We start from the raw sequence: 23,541 nt of genomic DNA on the forward strand, positions 1-23,541 counted from the left end.
TTTCCTTATATGAACTGTAACTCCTTGAATTCGTTGAAATTGTCACATGTCGCGTTTATATTTTTTGTTCAGTATAATTTCTCTGAGATGTAGCATCCCTTTGACGTCAGCTCATACAAGTATGTTTTAATCAGAAACATTGTGAATCCAGTTCCTCTAGCATTACAACAACATCCACTAGGCCTAGAGGTGGGGAAAGATGTCAACTCAACATGAAACAAACTTCATCTAGGATTTGTTGTCAAAATGTCTTCCACCTCTTCCTGATGACAATTTACTTTCACGTACATTATCGCATTATTTAGTTGTCTAGTTGACTATGAAAGCAGACAAATTATACTGCCTTTCTTGATAGCTATTTCATCTATCCTCTAACAAATCCTAGTGTTGTTTAGTAAGTGTTTGATTTCCATTTTAAATGTAGTTCTCATATTCGAACCGCAACTAATATGACACCACACTCTTAGAAAAAAGGGTTCCAAAAAGGTTATTCGGCTGTCCCCATAGGAGAACCCTTATGGGTTCCAGGTAGAACCATGTTGGGTTCCATGTAGAACCATCTGTGAAAAGTGTTCTACATGGAACCCAAAAGAGTTCTACATGGAACCAAAAAAGGATTCTGTAAAGGGTTCTCCTATTGGGTCAGCCAAATAACCCTTTTAGGTTCTAAATAGCACCTTTTTTCTAAGAGTGCATGAAGGAAGTCCTATAGTAAAAAGGTCCTACCAAAACCCCCTCAGATGAACTGAGGTTGAAGCCTGTGAATATGAAGCCTTCTTACCGTGATGCAGCTACACGTGTGTGATGATGACACCTGAAACAGTTGACCCTCAACCCTACAATTGAGCTATACGTAACAGGCAATCAGTCAGAAACAGGCACAATCAAAGTTCCAACTCCAGGACAGAGGACCCAAGGCTCAATGAACACACCAGCCCAGTAGTTTAAACTGCTACAAGACTAGAAATGTCACATGACAGCACTCTCCAGATATATTTATATATATATACAGTATATATATATATATATATATAAAGTGTTCTTTGATTTATGTAAAAGCTTAAAGGCAGACATGCTCGGGTGATTGGGTGTTCAGCATAGTGGTCTTTAAATCTAAAAGAATCTCAAAAGCTCTCAAGTTTTAAAACCAGAATCTAACTCTGAATGACTTGTTAACCCACATACTGTTCTCACACTACGGACAAGTGCAAGTGGGTACCCTGTCACAATCAACTGCAATATGGTACTTTGCATATTTCTTTCTTATTATCACACCTAAGCCAGAGGCGTTATAAAAATTAATGGAGAAATTATTTGGTTTATATTATCAAACCACAAATAGCCCCTTGGCCTTGCTGATGTCCTTGATGCAAATGGTTCATTATAAACAAAAGCTGTCGGGGCTTGAAATTGAATTAGTGCTCCCTTTCAGCAGGAGTGTCCTAGCGACCTACTATGTAGACCTCTACTGCAGGGCAAAGTGTCTGTCTATCGGTCTGTCTGCTCCAAATATTCACTCACTCACTACTGCAATCAACCGTGGCAAAATGTGGTCAGAGCCACACAAACTGACCATGCTAATGTTCTACTGGTGTGACGTGGAGAAATTGAGGGCAGTACGTTCTCCTTAATTAAAAGTCCAATGCAGCTGTTTTTTATCTCAATAGCAAATCATTTCTGGGTAACAATTACGTACCTTACTGTGATTGTTTTCAATTAAAATGGTCAAAAAGAAACAAAGATAGCTTTTTAGCAAAGAGCAATCTCTAAAGCAAGAATGCTGCTAGGACTGTCTGGGAGTGATCTGAGTGGAGAAACTGAAAACTAGCAGATCGGTTTGGAACTTTCTTTCTTAATTGGTGATGTCACCAGGCAGGCCAAAACTCTATCCCACCAAAAAAGGCTGGTCTTTTCAAACAGCTCTTACACTAGAAGGGCATTATCACCAATATCACCATTTCACGGTATTATTCCAACCTTATAGTGTGGAAATATATATAAAACACAGGAAAAACTGGTTTTTGACAGCACTGGATCTTTAAGCTTAAAAGCTGTAAAGTAAAAGTGAATTTAAGCAGAGTTATGTAGTTTGACAGAGAAATAACTGAAATGTAACTGAAGTCAATGAATCAAAGGCTAAGTCCTTGTTTCAACATGAACCAACCATAGAAACTGTTAGACAAACTATCAGACGGAATCACTACCCTGTTAACTCATACAGAGAGATTTCTCACAACCTGTCAGGAACAATTTATGTCAACGCTAGCTAGGGTGATAAAAAAATATAATATAATATAAACCCAACTATATTCCTCTAAAAGACACCAAAAAATGTTTTGTCTATTTTCAGGAGTGTTGCTATCTGTACAACTCAATATATACAACTCAATAAATTCATGAATATGTTTATGAGAAACATCAATCTGGGTGGTCACAGACATTGACAGACAAAAACACACGAAAGGTAATCTTGCATTTACAATAGAGTCGTGTTATTTATAGCTATAGTCAATCATAGTTTGACTTAATTTTGTAACACGTCATTTTTTGTAAAAATTTGGTTGAAAGTGCACCCAGGATGTGATTTAAAGTTAAGTGGCCCCAGGCAGCAACCTATGTTAATTTAGTCCCAATGATTATTTTATTTTCAAAGACATAGCCTTTCTGTGAGACCCCTTCTGCTTACATTTGCCTCTTGTGGCACATTTATGTTCACACATTTAAGTGATGGAGAACGCTTCAGACAAGGGTAATTCTAATTTCCTACTGTTATCTTTACCTCTCGTGAAAACCAAGTTGTCAAGCAAAAATTGTTTAGGAGGGGAGAAAAGAAATGAATGCATGAAATACAATTTGGTAGAAACATTTCAAATGCCAAGAACACCAGAGAAAATGTATCAAAATACATGGTTCGGACTTTGGAGAGGTATATTGCTAAGCAGTTTTCTAGTTAAGTGATAATGCCCGAGAAGCCAGTGTTTGGAAGATATATGGGCACGTTATTGGCATTGTTATGTTGGCAAACCGTGCCAATATATCCTCCAAACACTGGCTTCAAAGGCATAATCACTTTTATACAACGGGTTACCAACATACAGTATTCAAATAAATGAATAATAATATTAATTAATAACTTTATTTTGATTCATTTATTCTTACTATTTCATCCTTCCACAAGATATAGTGCCGACACAAGTCTAGGGTTGCCAGTTGTTCAGTCTTTTTGTTCTGTGTCTATAGACGCGGCCCAGTTGTTCAGTCTTTTTGTTCTGTGTCTATAGACGCGGCCCAGTTGTTCAGTCTTTTTGTTCTGTGTCTATAGACGCGGCCCAGTTGTTCAGTCTTTTTGTTCTGTGTCTATAGACGCGACCCAGTTGTTCAGTCTTTTTGTTCTGTGTCTATAGACACGACCCAGTCGTTCATTATAAATGTTCCATTGCCATGCTGGCTGGCTACGTTTTTATCCCTGCTTGCTAGCTAGTCAATTACGGCTAATTTACAGTCACGTCAAAAAAGCAGCCAGAATAACAGCAAAGTAGCTGCTATTGCATTTGTTTAAGCTGTTTTCTAGTGACATTTATTTGGATACATCCTTAACAATGAGCTAATGAGGCACAATATCCCCTGGCATAGAACATGTGCTCACTCGTCTGGACACTGTTGTTCAGAGAAGCTAGCCAACAACACAGCAACAGTAACACGATCACTTCAAACTGAAGCTGGAAAGGCTGTACATTTGCTGTGTTTTGTTTTATCTCCGCACAAATCTCTGCTGTTGAAAACAAAATGTTAGTCTAAAAGAAATGTGAGATAATGTCTAGATGCTGTTTATAGTGGAGATCAAGTTTACAACTTCCCTGTCTGGGCTGATAAGACAGTGGATTGTGTAGTCAGATGGAACAGAGTAAATAGGCATTTTAACATCCGACTTAAATGAGAGATTCAGTCAAACGTAGTGTCTATTTGCTTAGTGTTATGATTGCAAATGTCAAGTTTGAAAGAGACACTTTGTTCATTATATATATATATTTTTCCACACCAGATATAAACATACATATACGAACAACAACTTACAGACATCCACAAACAACAACTACATCTCCTGTGCCCACCCCTTTGGCTGCATCATTGTTTGCCACATGGCCTTCAATTGTACAACTTAGTTTTTCTCAGTCACTCATGCAATTTCAATAGCTCAATAATAAATAATTCATTTTTTTTAAATTGTGTTAATGATGGCAGATTCATTTCCTAGTATTTACTATATGTTTTTTAAGATGAGTGATGAGAAGAGAATCGTCCAGCCCATTGGAATCTCACTACACCCCCATATGACATGTCTTGAAATATGCAGACAGACAGATTAAATGTAAGTTTACATTGGAATTCTTCTGAAAGACAACTTTCTAGGTCCACCCATAACTTTTGGACTTCATAACATTCCCAGAAGCATGAATTATTGAGTCATTATTCGTTTTACACTTAAGACATGACTCTGCTGTTGTGCTGTAGAATTTGTGATTTTTGTCTCTTGTATAATACATTCTATACGTTAGTTTATACTGGATTAAGCACACTTTTTTGTTAACTGTAACTTTGTTAGTTATGTTCCAACAATTCCCTCCAACTTGTGACAACATCAGTTCTTTTAGTTTCCAATAGTTTATATATTTTTTTCTAAAAGATTGTCAGATGGATAGGCTCTCTGCAAGGTTTTGTATATCTTCCCTATCATATGAAAATATTTTTCCTGACTCAAATAAAATTCCCCTAAGGTTGCTCTGATGTCTAAAAGATTTCAAATCAAAATGTCATGATATCTAACTTTTAAGTTCATGTGTTGGAAAATATCTACATTGGTCAGTCCAAAATTGCTTTTTAATTATGTCATGGAAATAAATGTATTTCCTGTTACCAAGTCATTTGCGGTTTCTATGCCTTTAGTTTTCCATGTGGACCAGTTTTATTGGTGAATTCTGAAACGCTAACCACGGATTGTTCTGTAGGGTTGTATTGGTTCTTGTAGAATGAATGTACTTTTCTTCCATATTTCTTTCTTTATATCATCACTTCATATAGATGAACAACAGAGGTCGATATACTGTAGGTCTAGGAACTGATAAAACAGTACAATTACATCACTGCATGTTCAGCTTTCAAGCCCTGGCAGACAAAAGCAATCTTCTGAAATATAATATGACTTGCGATACATGAAATTAGCCCTCAAAGTTAAAAGTAAGATTTTGACATCTTGCATCAGTTACTAAAAATGATCCATCTCCTTGTCCAAAACATATCAATGACGAGTCTCTGTTTTAATGGATATTTAAATGGATGTCCTGGACAGGACCCTATTCCCTATGTAGTGCACTACAGTACCTTTGACCAGGGCATGGGCTTTGGTCAAAACTAGTGCACTGGAATAGGGTGCCATTTGGGATGCATCCACATTTGATTCATATTCCCCAGTACAGACTCACCAAAAGACACAGGACAAGACCATAGGCATTCCATAATGTTCCATTCTGTTAACTTGTTATAGTCCTCTTTTCTGTAAAGACAGTTGACAAAGAGCCCATTCAAGTCACAGGGATCTGGCCCCCAAACCGCCACATGAAATGGCATAGCAGAGCCTATGTGACAAGGCTGTCTTCCTCTCTGTAAAGTGTGTCAGGCATGCTGGTTAAAACTAATGAACTGTGACTGAGATAATCAACCTCTTGTACTTCATCATGCCAGACACTAAAACTGGCTAGCCATCTCACAGACAGACTGGTAGATAAGCTACATCAGATCTCTGCTTTCTGTGAAGAGAACTGACTGCAATAAGATATGTGTTGTGATGAGAGCACTTTGGCAATTCTGTCTAAAGAAGTACAAATCAGCATTTCACTTTATAATGCAAATAACAAATAATGCAAATGCTTTTGAAAGAAAGACAGCCATTTAAATGTTGAGCATAATTCAATGAACATAATAATTTCAGGCACATGATTTATAAGAAAATACTCTCATCATGAGTAAAACCTCCAGCATTCAGTGTAACTAAATTTAGGTCAATCGAGCTGAACTCCACCAATCATATATAACGGATTCTTAGGAATACATTTATTTCCTTGCAATTATCAACCATTTATTTGCCTCCTGTTTGCAGCGTAGCATGTAATGGAAAATAAATCTGTAAATGGTTTGCACCTGGGATGGGATTTCAATGCTCCTCATTTCAACTGTCTATGAATGTGACTTCCTTCAGTCCCAGTGGACAAAAGGTCCTTTAGGGTGGAACTAAATTAGCGCTGATGCTGAAAAGACGATTGACACACTTTTAAATGGAATTATTTCTTATTTTAAGCCTTTCATTCTCTGTCTTGTATTCAGACGTAGCCAAGCCTACTATACCACGTTATTCCATTACACACCAACAGTATAGTCATTGCACACAGTCAATTTGTTCACATTACTGCGTGAAATAAACGTGCATGCTTCACATTGTTGACGTTTTGCCAAACATTTCAGCAATGTGTCAAAATCCACATTACCGCATCCGCTGTAATCATTATAAATGATAATAATGATGATGGTGATGATTATGATTGACAATGATGATGATCACCATTCCTCAGCGATGTCATCCAGTGTTGTCAGTAGCAGCAGTGAAAGCAGCAGCATGCAGCGGAGTAGGGCTTTACAAGATCATACTGGACAGCAGGATATGGCAGTTTGTATACAGTGTCAGTGATACATTCTTTTGTCACTTCAATGCTTGACATTCTTGTGAAATCACATCTATGTTGACCATCATCATAAACCAGTATGAGTTGCCGAGCAACATTGCATGTTTGACATTGTGAATCGCAAGGCTACACTCTTAGAAAATAAGGGTTCTTCGTTTGTCACCCATAGGAGAACCCTTTCTGGTTCCAGGTAGAACCCTTTGGTGGTGAAAGGGTTTCACTTGGAACCAACCTTTTTTATATTCAAATGGTTCTCCTATGGAGACAATTGAATAACCCTTTGTGGTTCTAAGTACCACCTTCTGTACTTTACTACCCATACAATGCAAGAAAGACCTCACCCATCCAACGGTGTGCCACAAGTCTGTCTACAGGGACTATCCATACACATTCTGCCTCTATTCCTGGCCTATATGGTACGCAGTCTGTCTACAGGGACTATCCATACACATTCTACCTCTATTCCTGGCCATTCTACCTCTATCTGGTACCCAGTCTGCAGCTCAACATCATGAACTAGACACACATTAAGAAGACCTCCTGCCATAAAGCCCAACCAGAAAGTCATCACAACGAATACTGGACAACATGGTATCATTGTTATGCATTACATGTAGATGGTTTTGCAAAAAGCAATGCCCCATGACAGGCTGCAGATCATACAAGACTCCTGGGTGGGAAGAACAGCTCGAGCCAATGATAGGAGGAGAGATCAAGGAAACCGCTTCTGCTCTCTCTGTGTGGAAGGACATCATGATCAAAATAATGACACTAAACTCAGAAATCTGTGTGCTGAATGTTAGGCATCCGAGCAGTCACATCCCTTATGGGAAAAAACACATGCATTTCACATGTGAAGTGATCCAAAAACACATGCATTTCACATGTGAAGTGATCCAAAAACACATGCATTTCACATGTGAAGTGATCCAAAAACACATTTATTTCACATGTGAAGTGATCCAAAGACACATGCATTTCACATGTGAAGTGATCCAAAAACACATGATTGCTCATGTGATTTACTACGTGTGAAATCATGTATTTTTTTTGTGAGGGATCACAGCTAGTGAGTCATATTCTCCAAGAGAATGGCCAGATAAGACAAGGACAACCTTTCTGTTGCTTGGATACGTCTTCACCTTGGTAAAAGGCAGACAGAGTTAAACCAGCACTTTCCATTTGTCCTATTAAAATTGGATAAGTTCAAGTTCAAGTTCAAGCATATAGTCAAATTAAAACTGAACTGGGTGTGTTGTTCTCACTGACCTGTCCTAGACTGTACTGGCCTCTAACAACTTTCCATATTCTACTAAGAGACTGAGCAGTTATCTGCCAATAGAAGCACTGTGTCTTAGTTTTTCACCATCCTGCTAATTATTAACCTACAAAGCATTACATGGACTTGCTCCTACTTATCTCTCAGATTTGGTCCTGCCGTACATACCTACACAAACGCTACGGACAAAAGACTCAGGCCTCATTATTGTCCCTTGAATTTCAAATCCAACAGCTGGAGGCAGGACTTTCTTACTATAGAGCTCAATTTCTAAAGAATGGTCTGCCTATCCATGTGAGAGACGCAGACTCGGTCTCAACCTTTACGTTTTGACTGAAGACTCATCTCTTCAGTAGGTGCTATGATTAAGTATAGTCTGGCCCAGGGGAGTGTTAAGGTGAACGGTAAGACACTAGAGTGACGAACAACCCTTACTGTCTCTGCCTGAACTATACTGTAGATTCAAATCTATAGTTGACATCTGAAAGCCTCAAACGGGGGTAAAAACAAGTGGAGAGGGTAACTGTTTACAGGGGATCCACCACTAGGATTCTCTGCTTCTGACCCTATTACGGGGGATGAGTCGCTGGCTTGCTAGAGGGTTGCATTACATCATGCCAGGCTTTATTCGGAATACTCGACTTGAGTGGGTTGAGTCAGGCTGATCTTCCTGTCCACTCGGGCTCGTGCAGTTTGGGAGATCTTTGTGGGCTATACTTGGCCTTGTCTCAGGGTAGAAAGTTTGTGGTCTGTTTATATCCCTTTGGCGGTGTGGGGGCTGTGCTTAGGCAAAGTGGGTGGGGTTATATCCTGCCTGGTTGGCCATGTCCGGGGGTAACTTTGGACAGGGCCACAGTGTCCCCCGTCTCAGCCTCCAGGTCTATGCTGCAATAGTCTATATGCCGGAGGGCTGAGGTCTGTCCTATCTGGTGTAATTCTCCTGTCTTATCTGGTGTCCTGAGTGATTTTACGTACAGTTGAAGTCGGAAGTTTACATACACTTATGTTGGAGTCATAAAAATAATTGTTCAACCACTCCACAAATTTCTTGTTAACAAACTATAGTTTTGGCAGGTCGGTTAGGACATCTACTTTGTGCATGACACAAGTCATTTTTCCAACAATTGTTTATAGACAGATTATTTCACTTATAATTCACTGTATCACAATTCCAGTGAGTCAGATGTTTACATACACCAAGTTGACTGTGCCTTTAAACAGCTTGGAATATTCAAAAAAATGGTGTCATGGCTTTAGAAACTTCTGATAGGCTAATTGACATAATTTGAGACAATTGGAGGTGTACCTGTGGATGTATTTCAAGGCCTACCTTCAACCTCAGTGCCTCTTTGCTTGACATCATGGGAAAATCAAAAGAAATCATCCAAGACCTCAGAAAAAAGATTGTAGACCTCCACAAGTCTGGTTCATCCTTGGGAGCAATTTCCAAACGCCTGAAGGTACCACGTTCATCTGTACAAACAATAGTACGCAAGTATAAACACTATGGGACCACGCAGGCGAAAGAGACGCGTTCTGTCTCCTAGAGATGAACGTACATTGGTGCGAAAAGTGCAAATCAATCCCAGAACAACAGCAAAGGACATTGTGAAGATGCTGGAGGAAACAGGTACAAAAGTATCTATATCCACAGTAAAACGAGTCCTATATCGACATAACCTGAATGGCTGCTCAGCAAGGAAGAAGCCACTGCTCCAAAACCGCCATATAAAATCCAGACTACAGTTTGCACCTGAACATGGGGACAAAGATCATACTTTTTGGATAAATGTCCTCTGATGAAACAAAAATAGAACTATTTGGCCATAATGACCATCGTTATGTTTGGAGGAAAAAGGGGGATGCTTGCAAACCAAAGAAAAACCATCCCAACCGTGAAGCACAGGGGTGGCAGCATCATGTTGTGGGGGTGCTTTGCTGCAGGAGGGACTGGTGCACTTCACAAAATAGATGGCATCATGAGGAAAGAAAAATTAGGTGGATATATTGAAGCAACATCTCAAGACCTCAGCCAGGAAGTTAAAGCTTGGTTGCAAATGGGTCTTCCAAATGGACAATGACCCCAAGCATACGTCCAAAGTTGTGGCAAAATGGCTTAAGGACAACAAAGTCAAGCTATTGGAGTGGCCATCACAAAGCCCTGACCTCAATCCAATAGAAAACTTGTGGGCAGAACTGAAAAAGCGGGTGCGAGCAAGGAGGCCTACAAACCTGATTGAGTTACACCAGCTCTGTCAGGAGGAATGGGCCAAAATTCACCCAACTTATTGTGGGAAGCTTGTGGAAGGCTACCCGAAACATTTGACCCAAGTTAAACAATTTTAAAGGCAACGCTACCAAATACTAATTGAGTGTATTAAACTTCTGACCCACTGGGAATGTGATGAAAGAAATTAAAGCTGAAATAAATAATTCTCTCTACTATTATTCTGACATTTCACATTCTTAAAATAAAGTGGTGATCCTAACTGACCTAAGACAGGGAATTTTTACTAGGATTAAATGTCAGGAATTTTGAAAAACTGAGTTTAAATGTATTTGGCTAAGGTGTATGTAAACTTCCGACTTCAACTGTGTGCTCCCTCTATCTTCTCTCTCTCTCTCTCCCCGTCCAGAGGACCTGAGCCCTAGGACCATGCCTCAGGACTACCTAGCCTGACTCCTAGTTGTCCCCATCCCCAGTCCATCTGGTCGTGCTGCTGATCCAGTTTCTGCTGTTCTACTTGCAGCTATGGAACCCTGACTTTTTCACCGGAAGGGCTACACTCTTAGAAAAAAAGGTTCCAAAAGGGTTCTTCGGCTGTCCCCAAAGGAGAACCCTTTTTGGTTGAAGGTAAAATCATTTCTGGTTCCAGGTATAACCCTTTCGAAGAAATGACTCTGTTGTCTATAGGGATAATCATGTAATAAATGACTAAACAGCAATTATCCCCTCCCCCAAAACATGTATCATTATTCAACAAACAGGCCTTTGCATAATATAAACATAAAGGTTCAATTCAATGCAAGCCTTTGATGATACTCTTCTTTTGTCCTATCATTCCAACACATGAGAAACTCTCTCTCTCACTGTCAAATTGCAGGAGTTATTGACTTCGAAACGGGGCTCTGTTTACATAGAGTTGTGTTGGACCTCTACACACTGTCATTCCAATGACCCACACATGAACTCCCACTGCAATGTCCGTAGAGGACGGAGACAGAGCAAGCCCACTGTATTCAACTGCTCCTTCAATCCATTAACTGGATCTTGGTAATAAAATATGATATTTCAGGATGAGACTAAATAAGCATAGAATATAGACTGTTAGTTTCATCATTGTTGAGGAAATGAATGAACAAGAAAAGTAACACTGACATCAGCAAACCGCTCGCCCACACGAAGCCATACATGTGGTCTGTGGTTGTGAGGCCGGTTGGACGTACTGCCAAATTCTCTAAAACGACGTTGGAAGAGGCTTATGGTAGAGAAATTAACATTCAATTATCTGGCAACAGCTCTGGTGGACATTCTTGCAGTCAGCATGCCAATTGCGTGCTCCATCAAAACTTCAGACGTCTGTTGCATTGTGTTGTGTGACAAAACTGCACTACCTAGAACAAATAGGCTACCTACAGTTATAGTTACTGGGAAACAGCATGAGTTGTACTATGGATATGGACAAATCAACATAGGTTCGGCCTAATGATTTCACTTTATTTTAAATGAAGACAATAGTATTTTGATTTTTTTTGTAATTTTGTAATCAAATCAAATACAATTGTAGACCTTACAGTGAAATACTTACTTACAAGCCCGTAACCAATAATGCAGTTTTAAGAAAAATAAGTGTTAAGTAAAAAATAAATAACAAACAATTATAGAGCTGCAGTAAAATAACAGTAGTGAGGCTATATACAGGGGGCACCGGAACAGAGTCAATATGCGGGGGCACCGGTTAGTCAAGGTAATTAAGGTCATATGTACATGTAGGTAGAGTTAAAGTGACTATGCATTGATAATAAAGAGAGAGAGAAGCAGCAGCGTAAAAGAGGGGGGAGGGGGACAATGCAAAAAGTCTAGGTAGCCATTTGATTAGGTGTTCAGGAGTCTTATGGCTTGGGGGTAGAAGCTGTTAAGAAGACTTTTGGACCTAGATTTGGCCAATCCGGTACCACTTGCCGTGCGGTAGCAGAGAGAACAGTCTATGACTAGGGTGGCTGGAGTCTTTGACAATTTTTAGGGCCTTCCTCTGACACCGCCTGGTATAGAGGTCCTGGATGGCAGGAAGCTTGGCCCCAGTGATGTACTTGAAGCTCTCAACCTGCTCCACTACAGCTCCGTCAGTGAGAATGGGGGCGTGCTCGGTCCTCTTTTTCCTGTAGTCCACAATCATCTCCTTTGTCTTGATCACGTTTGCTGACGACACAACACGGCCAGGCTGTCTCATCATTGACAGTGATCAAGCATACCACTGTTGTGTCATCGGCAAACTTAATGATGGTGTTGGAGTCGTGCCTGGCCATGCAGTCATGAGTGAACAGGGAGTACGGGAGGGGACTGAGCATGCATGTATTTGATTTGGCCCCCCTGAGGGGCCCCCATCTTGAGGATCAGCATGGCCGACGTGTTGTTACCTAACCATACCACCTGGGGGCGGCCCATCAGGAAGTCCAGGATCCAGTCGCAGAGGGATGTGTTTAGTCCCAGGGTCCTTAGCTTAGTGATGAGCTTTGAGGGCACTATGGTGTTGAACACTGAGCTGTAGTCAATGAATAGCATTCTCACATAGGTGTTCCTTTTGTCCAGGTGGGAAAGGGCAAGGGAGTGCAATAGAGACTGCAACATCTGTGGATCTGTTGGGGCGGTATGCAAATTGGAGTGGGTCTAGGGTTTCTGGAATAATGGTGTTGATGTGAGTCATGACCAGCCTTTTAAAGCACTTCCTGGCTACAGACGTGAGTGCTACGGGTTGGTAGTCATTTAGGCAGGTTACCTTAGTGTTCTTGGGCACAGGGACTATGGTGGCCTGCTTGAAACATGTTGGTATTACAGACTCAGTCAGGGAGAGGTTGAAAATATCAGTGAAGACACTTGCCAGTTGGTCAGCGCATGCTTGGCGTGCACGTCCTGGTAATCCGTCTGGCCCTTCAGCCTTGTTAATCCGTCTGGCCACATCCTCCGGTGCCATTTTCCATTATCCATAATGTTAGTGTCAATTATGAAAAAGCTGACAAAGCAAACATTGTGGCCTCCAGAAATCACCAAGGCAGTTAGTATGAGCAGCACATACTGCCAGAATATATAGTTACTGTAATAGTATGAGCAGCACATACTGCCAGAATATATAGTTACTGTAATAGTATGAGCAGCACATACTGCCAGGAGATAGAGTTAATGTAATAATATCAGCAGCACATACTGCCAGGAGATAGTTACTGTAATAGTATGAGCAGCACATACTGCCAGGATATAGTTACTGTAATAGTATGAGCAGCACATACTGCCAGGAGATAAAGTTAATGTAATAGTATGAGCAGCACATACTGCGAGGAGATAGTTACTGTAATAGTATGAGCAGCACATACTGCCAGGAGATAGAGTTACTGTAATAGTATGAGCAGCACATACTGCCAGGAGATAGTTTCTGTAATAGTATGAGCAGCACATACTGCCAGGAGATAGTTACTGTAATAGTATGAGCAGCACATACTGACTGGAGATAGTTACTGTAATAGTATGAGCAGCACATACTGCCAGGAGATAGTTACTGTAATAGTATGAGCAGCACATACTGCCAGGAGATAGTTACTGTAATAGTATGAGCAGCACATACTGCCAGCAGATAGTTACTGTAATAGTATGAGCAGCACATACTGCCAGGAGATAGAGTTACTGTAATAGTATGAGCAGCACATACTGCCTGGAGATAGAGTTAATGTAATAGTATGAGCAGCACATACTGCCAGGAGATAGAGTTACTGTAATAGTATCAGCAGCACATACTGCCAGGAGATAGTTACTGTAATAGTATGAGCAGCACATACTGCCAGGAGATAGAGTTTCTGTAATAGTATGAGCAGCACATACTGACCGGAGATAGAGTTACTGTAATAGTATGAGCAGCACATACTGCCAGGAGATAGTTACTGTAATAGTATGAGCAGCACATACTGCCAGCAGATAGTTACTGTAATAGTATGAGCAGCACATACTGCCAGGAGATAGTTACTGTAATAGTATGAGCAGCACATACTGCCAGGAGATAGAGTTTCTGTAATAGTATGAGCAGCACATACTGACCGGAGATAGAGTTACTGTAATAGTATGAGCAGCACATACTGCCAGGAGGTAGTTACTGTAATAGTATGAGCAGCACATACTGCCAGCAGATAGTTACTGTAATAGTATGAGCAGCACATACTGCCAGGAGATAGAGTTACTGTAATAGTATGAGCAGCCCATACTGCCAGGAGATAGTTACTGTAATAGTATGAGCAGCACATACTGCCAGGAGATAGAGTTTCTGTAATAGTATGAGCAGCACATACTGACCGGAGATAGAGTTACTGTAATAGTATGAGCAGCACATACTGCCAGGAGATAGTTACTGTAATAGTATGAGCAGCACATACTGCCAGCAGATAGTTACTGTAATAGTATGAGCAGCACATACTGCCAGGAGATAGAGTTACTGTAATAGTATGAGCAGCCCATACTGCCAGGAGATAGTTACTGTAATAGTATCAGCAGCACATACTGCCAGGAGATCGTTACTGTAATAGTATGAGCAGCACATACTGCCAGGAGATAGAGTTAATGTAATAGTATCAGCAGCACATACTGCCAGGAGATAGTTACTGTAATAGTATGAGCAGCACATACTGCCTGGAGATAGTTACTGTAATAGTATGAGCAGCACATACTGCCTGGAGATAGAGTTAATGTAATAGTATGAGCAGCACATACTGCCAGGAGATAGAGTTACTGTAATAGTATCAGCAGCACATACTGCCAGGAGATAGTTACTGTAATAGTATGAGCAGCACATACTGCCAGGAGATAGAGTTTATGTAATAGTATGAGCAGCACATACTGACCGGAGATAGAGTTACTGTAATAGTATGAGCAGTACATACTGCCTGGAGATAGAGTTACTGTAATAGTATGAGCAGCACATACTGACCGGAGATAGAGTTACTGTAATAGTATGAGCAGCACACACTGCCAGGAGATAGAGTTACTGTAATAGTATGAGCAGCACATACTGACCCGAAATAAAGTTACTGTAATAGTATGAGCAGCACATACTGCCAGGAGATAGAGTTACTGTAATAGTATGAGCAGCACATACTGACCGGAAATAAAGTTACTGTAATAGTATGAGCCGCACATATTGCCAGGATATAGAGGTACTGCCAGGAGATAGAGTTACTGTATTAGCGTACTATTATCTACCTCTAGTCTACTCTGATTAACTCACAAATAATCCCCCCTCCAGTTGCGGCAACCCAACCAGTTACTCACAGTGGTTAGACAGGCACAAGCGTGTGTTTCTATCTGCAAGATCATTAACATTCACTTAGTAATACAGTAAGACTTTATAATACAGTGGCAGTCCTGAGAGACTGTATCAAATACATCTGTGAAAAAACATGCAGCAGACCATGGCTTAACTTCACTTGTCACCAACACCTTGGTCACAGATGTAGGATCTTAATTTGATCACTCTTTTCTTGCTGAAATGCATACCTGTAGTGTATGCAAGGTTTAAAAAGGCTTCTACAGTTTATAATTTCCACTTTAAAATGTCAGACTTGATTTGCCCTAAACAACTGTATAAACCCCTAACAACGGCCACATACTGTAATTATTAACATTTCCTTTTGCTGCAGGATTATTTTCCTGCTGTAGCAAACTGGCTCAAATGAAGATCCTATATATGTAATTGATCTGAACAGGAAAGATGATGAATCGCAGCAAAGTGGATAGTCTGTGTTCAAACTTTCTCACAACACTAGCTTCTTGTACTGCCAAATGTCTTAGATGGGTGCATTTTTCATTGCTAAACCATTTCCCGAAAAAGTGAGCAGAAAAAGGAATGAAGATACTGTACATGTGGTGTACTCTGATATCCCTGACAGATGCCATAAATCACGCCACGAGACGTTCATACAAATGTGTCCTAAACAATGTCTAATGGAACAGTCTTCTCACCACTGCTTGAGCTGATAATAATTTGCTAGCCGAGCCCCAGGGGACATGCGTTTATCAATAGATATTTTGGCAGCTTTGTTAGGCACATTCCTATAGCGATTCAGCACCACATGGTGTTGTTGTTGTCTCTTGTACATTCTTCAATACGTTTCAGCTTATCAGGAGCACATCAACATGAGCTGAATGAACACTGTCTATGAATGCAGTCTCTAGTCTAGAGAATATGTTTCCTACACACGTTTCAAATCAAATCAAATTGTTTTATGTCACATGCTTCGTAAACAAAAGGTGTAGACTAACAGTGAAATGCTTACGTCCGGGTCCTTCCCAACAATGCAGAGAAACAAATAAAGAGAAATAGTAGAAAAATAGGAAAATAATAGCACAAGGAATAAATACACAATGAGAGAACAGCCTATGACTTGGCTGGCTGAAGTCTTTTTACGGCCTTCCTCTGACATCGCCTATTATTTAGGTCCTGGATGGCAGGAAGCTTGGCCCCAGTTATGTACTGGGCTGTGCGTACTACCCTCTGCAGCGCCTTGCGGTTGGATGCCAAGCAGTTGCCACACCAAGTGGTGATGCAGCCAATCAAGATGCTCTCCACTTGTGGTCCACGATCAGCTCCTTTGTCTTGCTGACATTCAGGGAGAGGTTGTTGTCCTGGCACCACACTGCCAGGTCTCTGACCTGCTCCTTGTAGGCTGTCTCATTGGCATCGGTGATCAGGCCTATCGCCGTCGTGTCGTCAGCAAACTTAATGATGGTGTTAGAGTCGTGCTTGGCCACTCAGATGTGGGTGAACAGGGAGTACCGGAGGGGACTAAGCACGCACCCCTGAGGGTTCCCCCTGTTGAGGGTCAGCATGTCGGATGTGTTATTGCTTAACTTCACCACCTGAGGGTGGCCCGTCAGGAGGTCCAGGATCCAGTTGCAGAGGTATATATTTCATCCCAGGGTCCTTGATTTAGTGATGAGCTTGGAGGGCACTATGGTGTTGAACGCTTCACTATAGCCAATGAACAGCATTCTCACGTAGGTATTCCTTTTGTCCAGGTGGGAAAGCGCAGTATGGAGTGCAATAGATATTGCATCATCTGTCGATCTGTTGGGCTGTTATGCGAATTGGAGTGGGTCCAGGGTGTCTGGATTGGTGGTGTTGAGCCATGAACAGCCTTTCAAAGCACTTCGTGGCTACAGATGTGTGTGCTAACAGGCAATAGTAATTTAGGTTACGTGGGTGTTCTTGGGCACAGGGACTATGGTGGTCTGCTTGAAACATGTAGCTATTACAGACTGGGTCAGGGAGAGGTTGAAAATGTCAGTGAAGACAATTGGCAACTGGTCAGTGCATGCTCTGAGTACGCGTCCTGGTAATCCGTCTGGCCCTGCGGCCTTGTTAATGTTAACCTCTTTGAAGGTTTTACTCACATTGTCTACGGAGAGGAGGATTACATAGTCGTCCAGAACAGCTGGTGTTCTCATGCATAGTTCAGTGTTGCTAGCCTCTAAGCAGGCATTGAAGGTATTTAGCTCGTCTGGTAGGCTTGTGTCACTGGACAGCTCGCGGCTCGGTTTCCCTTTGTTATCCGTGATAATTTGCAAGCCCTGCCACATGTTTTCTACTGTACACATGATTCTGGAAAGCCATTGCAAGAGCATATTTATGATACCAACTATTTCTAATACCAGCCATGTATACAATTATTTATGTCATGCAGTCAAAAAAGATGACCAGGTCGAGAGGGCAATGGGTCCATTTGTAAGTGCTCTTGTCATTTAAGATGTATGTTCTGTATAATGCAAATTTTTTATAGAAACCTTTCCTCCTAATAGGAAGCCTGTCACAGGATACCACATGAGTGCAGTGAGAAGGCAAGCAGATACAAAAGCAGGGAAAGATGATTCCCGAAGAGGAAGCCTCTGGTTCCTGCAGAGCTGACCACAGTGCATGTCCCTCCCCAAGCACTGTAGTCTGAATCCCAAATGGCACTCTTTTCACTACATAGTGCACAGAGCCCTATAGGCCCTGGTCAAAAGCAGTACATTATGTAGGTCAGTGGTTCTCTCCTCTGGGACACCCATCCGTTCCATGTATTTGAATTATTCCAGAGCTAGCACACCTGATTCAACTTGTCAACTGGTCATCAAGCGCTTGACTAGGTGAATCAGGTGAGCTAGTTCAGCTCTACTGTAGAACAACATGATGAAATGTCTGGGGGGTGGTTGGAGAACCAGTGATGTAGTGAATAGGAAGTCATTTTGGACGCAGGCTTAGACTACCCATAGCACCACCATCCCTCATGCTACCTTACGTGTGTATGACACCTAATCACTCCTGTATGTGTGCCAACACTTGAATGAATGAAAGAATGATGAATGTACCTATTCATTTAAGAGTCATGTGTTCATGGATGGCGTGTACTGTCCTTACCTCTCACTGTTGCTGATATTTACTTCCTCCATCACAGGCATCGGGCCCCCGGAACTTAGATTCATGTACCCATCAATGCCGAAACTCTCTACGAAACAAGGAGAAATAGAGGTTACTCAGGCAGTTAGGATTCATTATGACCTTACAGATATGCCCCGGAAATTACTCACTATACCACATTTTGTAAGGCTGTCAGCAGCGATTTATTGTTTGACAACTGCCCTGATTTTGAACCTATGATTTAGATGATTTAGGAGACAGAGGGAAATAAAATAGTGTTCTTTAAATATTTAACAAAAAATCTAAATGAAAATAGGCCTCTAATTACTCTACAATGACATATCCACTAACAGTGTGAGGATAAAATCAATACATGCAACAACATTATAGGCAGAACAGACTTGAATTTACTGAATGGGATTAAAATTTATATGACACTTCAACTGAGCCAATGATAAATGATTGTGCTTCATTGTTTAAATGCATGCAAGAATAGTGTAGCAGATATTGAATTATGTTTTCACTTGCCATGGTCATATGAGCTATTGGTTGTATTACTGGTTGGGTCACATAATCCCATTTTGTTCAAGAAATTCATTGCATTCACGTCTCCTTTTGGGATGCATGAATACAATAGGCTGCCACAGGGGCTATGCAGCAGTCCTGCAACACAAGCAACAGCAGGAGGTAGCTGTTAAAAATGTGGAGTAGACACTTCACTTCTGTTTTTTCACTCACTTCCCTTTTGGAAAATGGACAAGGAGAATCTCCAGATGACTTGTCACAGGGTTGCACATGTGCAGTGACCGTGACTGCATCTGGTCACTTGGGCCTTGCTCTGTACAGTGTGCAAATATATCCCTATGAATGTATTTACAAAATATGAATATTTTTATTATACAGAGTATTTCCATACTATGTCGTCGGAAGGATTACCTCTAGAGTAATAATATATGTGTGTGTAATTTCTCTCAATTTCATGTGATCGTGTCAGTTTGATTTCTAAATGATTCAAATATAATTTATACAAATGTCCCGTGTAACCCATTTGCAAGGCCAGGGTTGTGGGTTTGATTCCCACGGGGTCTAGTACGAGAAAAATAAGTACGTTCTCACTACTGAATGTCTGCTAAATGACTAAACAGTAATGTAAAACTTACATAGTTCACATTGTGGTTGATTGGTGCTATTTCAGTTCTACTGTACATACGGTTGAAGTCGGAAGTTTACATACACCTTGGCCAAATACATTTAAACTCAGTTTTTCACAATTCCTGACATTTAATCGTAGTAAAAATTCCATGTCTTAGGTCAGTTAGGATCACCACTTTAATGTAATAATGTGAAATGTCAGAATAATAGCAGCGCAAATTATTTATTTCAGCTTTTATTTATTTCATCACATTCCCAGTGGGTCAGAAGTTCACATACACTCAATTAGTATTTGGTAGCATTGCCTTTAAATTGTTTAACTTGGGTCATACGTTTCGGATAGCCTTCCACAAGCTTCCCACAATAAGTTGGGTGAATTTTGGCTCATTCCTCCTGACAGAGCTGGTGTAACTGAGTCAGGTTTGTAGGCCTCCTTGCTTGCACAAACTTTTTCAGTTCTGCCCACAAATTTTCTATAGAGTTGAGGTCAAAACTTTATGATGGTCACTCCAATACCTTGACTTTGTTGTTCTTTAGTCATTTTGCCACAACTTTGGAAGTATTCTTGGGGTCATTGTCCATTTGGAAGACCCATTTGCAACCAAGCTTTAACTTCCTGACTGATGTCTTGAGATGTTGCTTCAATATATCCACCTAATTTTCCTCCCTCATCATTCCATCTATTTTGTGAAGTGCACCAGTCCCTCCTGCAGCAAAGCACCCCCACAACATGATGCTGCAACCCCCTGTAACGGCTGTCGTCCTCTTCTTCCTCTGAAGAGGTGTAGCAAGGATCGGACCAATACGCAGCGTGGTAGGTGTCCATGTTTTAATAGGGAAAACTGAACTTGAACACAAATACAAAAACAATAAACAAACCGAAACAGTCCCGTGTGGCACAAACACTGACACAGGAAACAATCACCCACAAAATACCCAAAGAACATGGCTGCCTAAATATGGTTCCCAATCAGAGACAACGATAAACACCTGACTCTAATTGAGAACCAATCTAGGCAACTATAGACTTACATAAACACCTAGAATGAACACAACCCCATAAATCTACAAAAAAAACCTAGACAGTACAAACACCCTAGACGAGACAAAAACACACAAACCACCCTCGTCACACCCTGACCTAACCAAAATATTTAAAGAAAACAAAGAATACTCAGGTCAGGGCGTGACACCCCCATGCTTCATGGTTGGGATGGTGTTCTTTGGCTTGCAAGCATCCCCCTTTTTCCTCCAAACATAACGATGGTCATTATGTCCAAATAGTTATATTTTTGTTTCATCAGACCAGAGGACATTTCTCCAGAAATTATGATCTTGTCCCCATGTGCAGTTGCAAACCGTAGTCTGGCTTTTTTATGGTGGTTTTGGAGCAGTGGCTTCTTCCTTGCTGAGCAGCCTTTCAGGTTATGTCGATATAGGACTCGTTTTACTGTGGATATAGGTACTTTTGTACCTGTTTCCTCCACAAGGTCCTTGCTGTTGTTCTGGGATTGATTTGCACTTTTCGCACCAAAGTACGTTCATCTCTAGGAGACAGAACGCGTCTCCTTCTTGAGCGGTATGACGGCTGCGTGGCCCCATGGTGTTTATACTTGCGTACTATTGTTTGTACAGATGAACATGGTACCTTCAGGCGTTTGGAAATTGCTCCCAAGGATGAACCTTGTGGAGGTCTACAATGTTTTTTCTGAGGTCTTGGCTGATTTCTTTTGATTTTCCCATGATGTCAAGCAAAGAGGCACTGAGTTTGAAGGTAGGCCTTGAAATACATCCACAGGTACACCTCCAATTGACTAAAATTATGTCAATTAGCCTATCAGAAGCTTCTAAAGCCATGACATCATTTTCTGGAATGTTCCAAGCTTTTTAAAGGCACAGTCAACTTGGTGTATGTAAACTTCTGACCCACTGGAATAAGTGAAATAATCTGTTTGTAAACAATTGTTGGAAAAATAACTTGTGTCAAAACTATAGTTTGTTAACAAGAAATGTGTGGAGTGGTTGAAAAACGAGTTTTAATGACTCCAACCTAAGTGTATGTAAACTTCCGACTTCAACTGTACCAGAAATATAGTAAACTCTTTTTATAAACATCATCACAGGCATTTGAAATGATTCTGAACAGAATGAGGATGCACCCCAGCCAACTGGACATTGGATTGAGAAAATCAGTGGGATAATAATAATAATAATGCTATGGTTTGTGCAACTCATTCTAATTATCTATACAAACGAATGAGATTAAATGTCCAAGGTCCATATTACTCTGCTTCATCTGTGGTATAGTCCATTTGTCTCTTATTCTGTCACTGGTTTTGCCTTACTATGACTAAGCCTAAAGAATTCAAATGGTTTGTTGCTGGCTCACTGTAAACAAAGTACAGGTGAATAACCTTGTAATACTGTTTACATTATACTGTTGACATTAAAACTGATCCTGTGATGTTAAATTAAGATGACCCCTTCTCATTCGTACAGAAACAATTGTTACAGTTGTTTATGAATGAAGCACGGACGTAAGGTTTGATTAGAACTGACAACCGATGACATCTTTACACCTTGAGAGCTGACCTGATTGATTCTCCTCTGAGCCCCGAGGCAGCAGGCAGGTCTCTGATATGTGTTATTTGGTTTAGAATTAAGTGATTTGTAGCAGTCAGCAATAAACACCTGGCTCCACACACAAACACATCAGTTAGCATCACTGGGCCTTTGTCTTTCAGTACAAAAATTGACATCTCTGACCTCTGATACACCTGGGAAAGGCAATATTTACAAGGAAAAACATTTTCATTTATTTTATTTTATTTCACCTTTATTTAACCAGGTAGGCCAGTTGAGAACAAGTTCTCATTTACAACTGCGACCTGGCCAAGATAAAGCAAAGCAGTGCGACAAAAACAACAACACAGTTACACATAAAACGTATGTACAGTGTGTGCAAATGTAAAAGGGTAGGGAGGTAAGGCAATAAATAGGCCATAGAGGCGAAATAATTACAATTTAGTATTAACACTGGAGTGATAGATGTGCAGATGATGATGTGCTATACTGAGGCTAATGGCTTTCTCAAAAGGACGGTATGGGCAGGTATAGCGTCATTCAACCCTCTAGGTGGAGAGACTCTGCAGCGGGGGTCCCTGACTCCATATCCTCTAGACAGAGTGGTCACAGGTGGTCTCTCTCCAGACACATGGAGAACACAGAAGACACACTACACACACATATACAGTGGGGAGAACAAGTATTTGATACACTGCCGATTTTGCAGGTTTTCCTACTTACAAAGCATGTAGAGGTCTGTCATTTTTATCATAGGTACACTTCAACTGTGAGAGACGGAATCTAAAACAAAAATCCAGAAAATCACATTGTATGATTTTTAAGTAATTAATTTGCATTTTATTGCATGACATAAGTATTTGATCACCTACCAACCAGTAAGAATTCCGGCTCTCACAGACCTGTTAGTTTTTCTTTAAGAAGCCCTCCTGTTCTCCACTCATTACCTGTATTAACTGCACCTGTTTGAACTCGTTACCTGTATAAAAGACACCTGTCCACACACTCAATCAAACAGACTCCAACCTCTCCACAATGGCCAAGACCAGAGAGCTGTGTAAGGACATCAGGGATAAATTGTAGACCTGTACAAGGCTGGGATGGGCTACAGGACAATAGCCAAGCAGCTTGGTGAGAAGGC

The 23,541-nt window shown here is 40.8% G+C and overlaps 1 protein-coding gene across 1 annotated transcript in view; it reads right to left on the bottom strand.

The window, feature by feature from the left end:
- The window catches only part of LOC139581468 (5-hydroxytryptamine receptor 4-like), a 146,698-nt gene that overhangs the window by 99,431 nt on the left and 23,726 nt on the right, over positions 1 to 23,541 (bottom strand). The window contains exon 2 of the mRNA XM_071411254.1: positions 18,666 to 18,753. Coding sequence (XP_071267355.1) covers positions 18,666 to 18,730 — 65 coding nt within the window. The 5' untranslated portion in view covers positions 18,731 to 18,753. The remainder of the gene's footprint in view (positions 1 to 18,665; positions 18,754 to 23,541) is intronic.

The sequence above is a fragment of the Salvelinus alpinus genome, chromosome 7, assembly GCF_045679555.1.
Source record: "Salvelinus alpinus chromosome 7, SLU_Salpinus.1, whole genome shotgun sequence".
NCBI classification, from domain to species: Eukaryota; Metazoa; Chordata; class Actinopteri; order Salmoniformes; family Salmonidae; genus Salvelinus; species Salvelinus alpinus.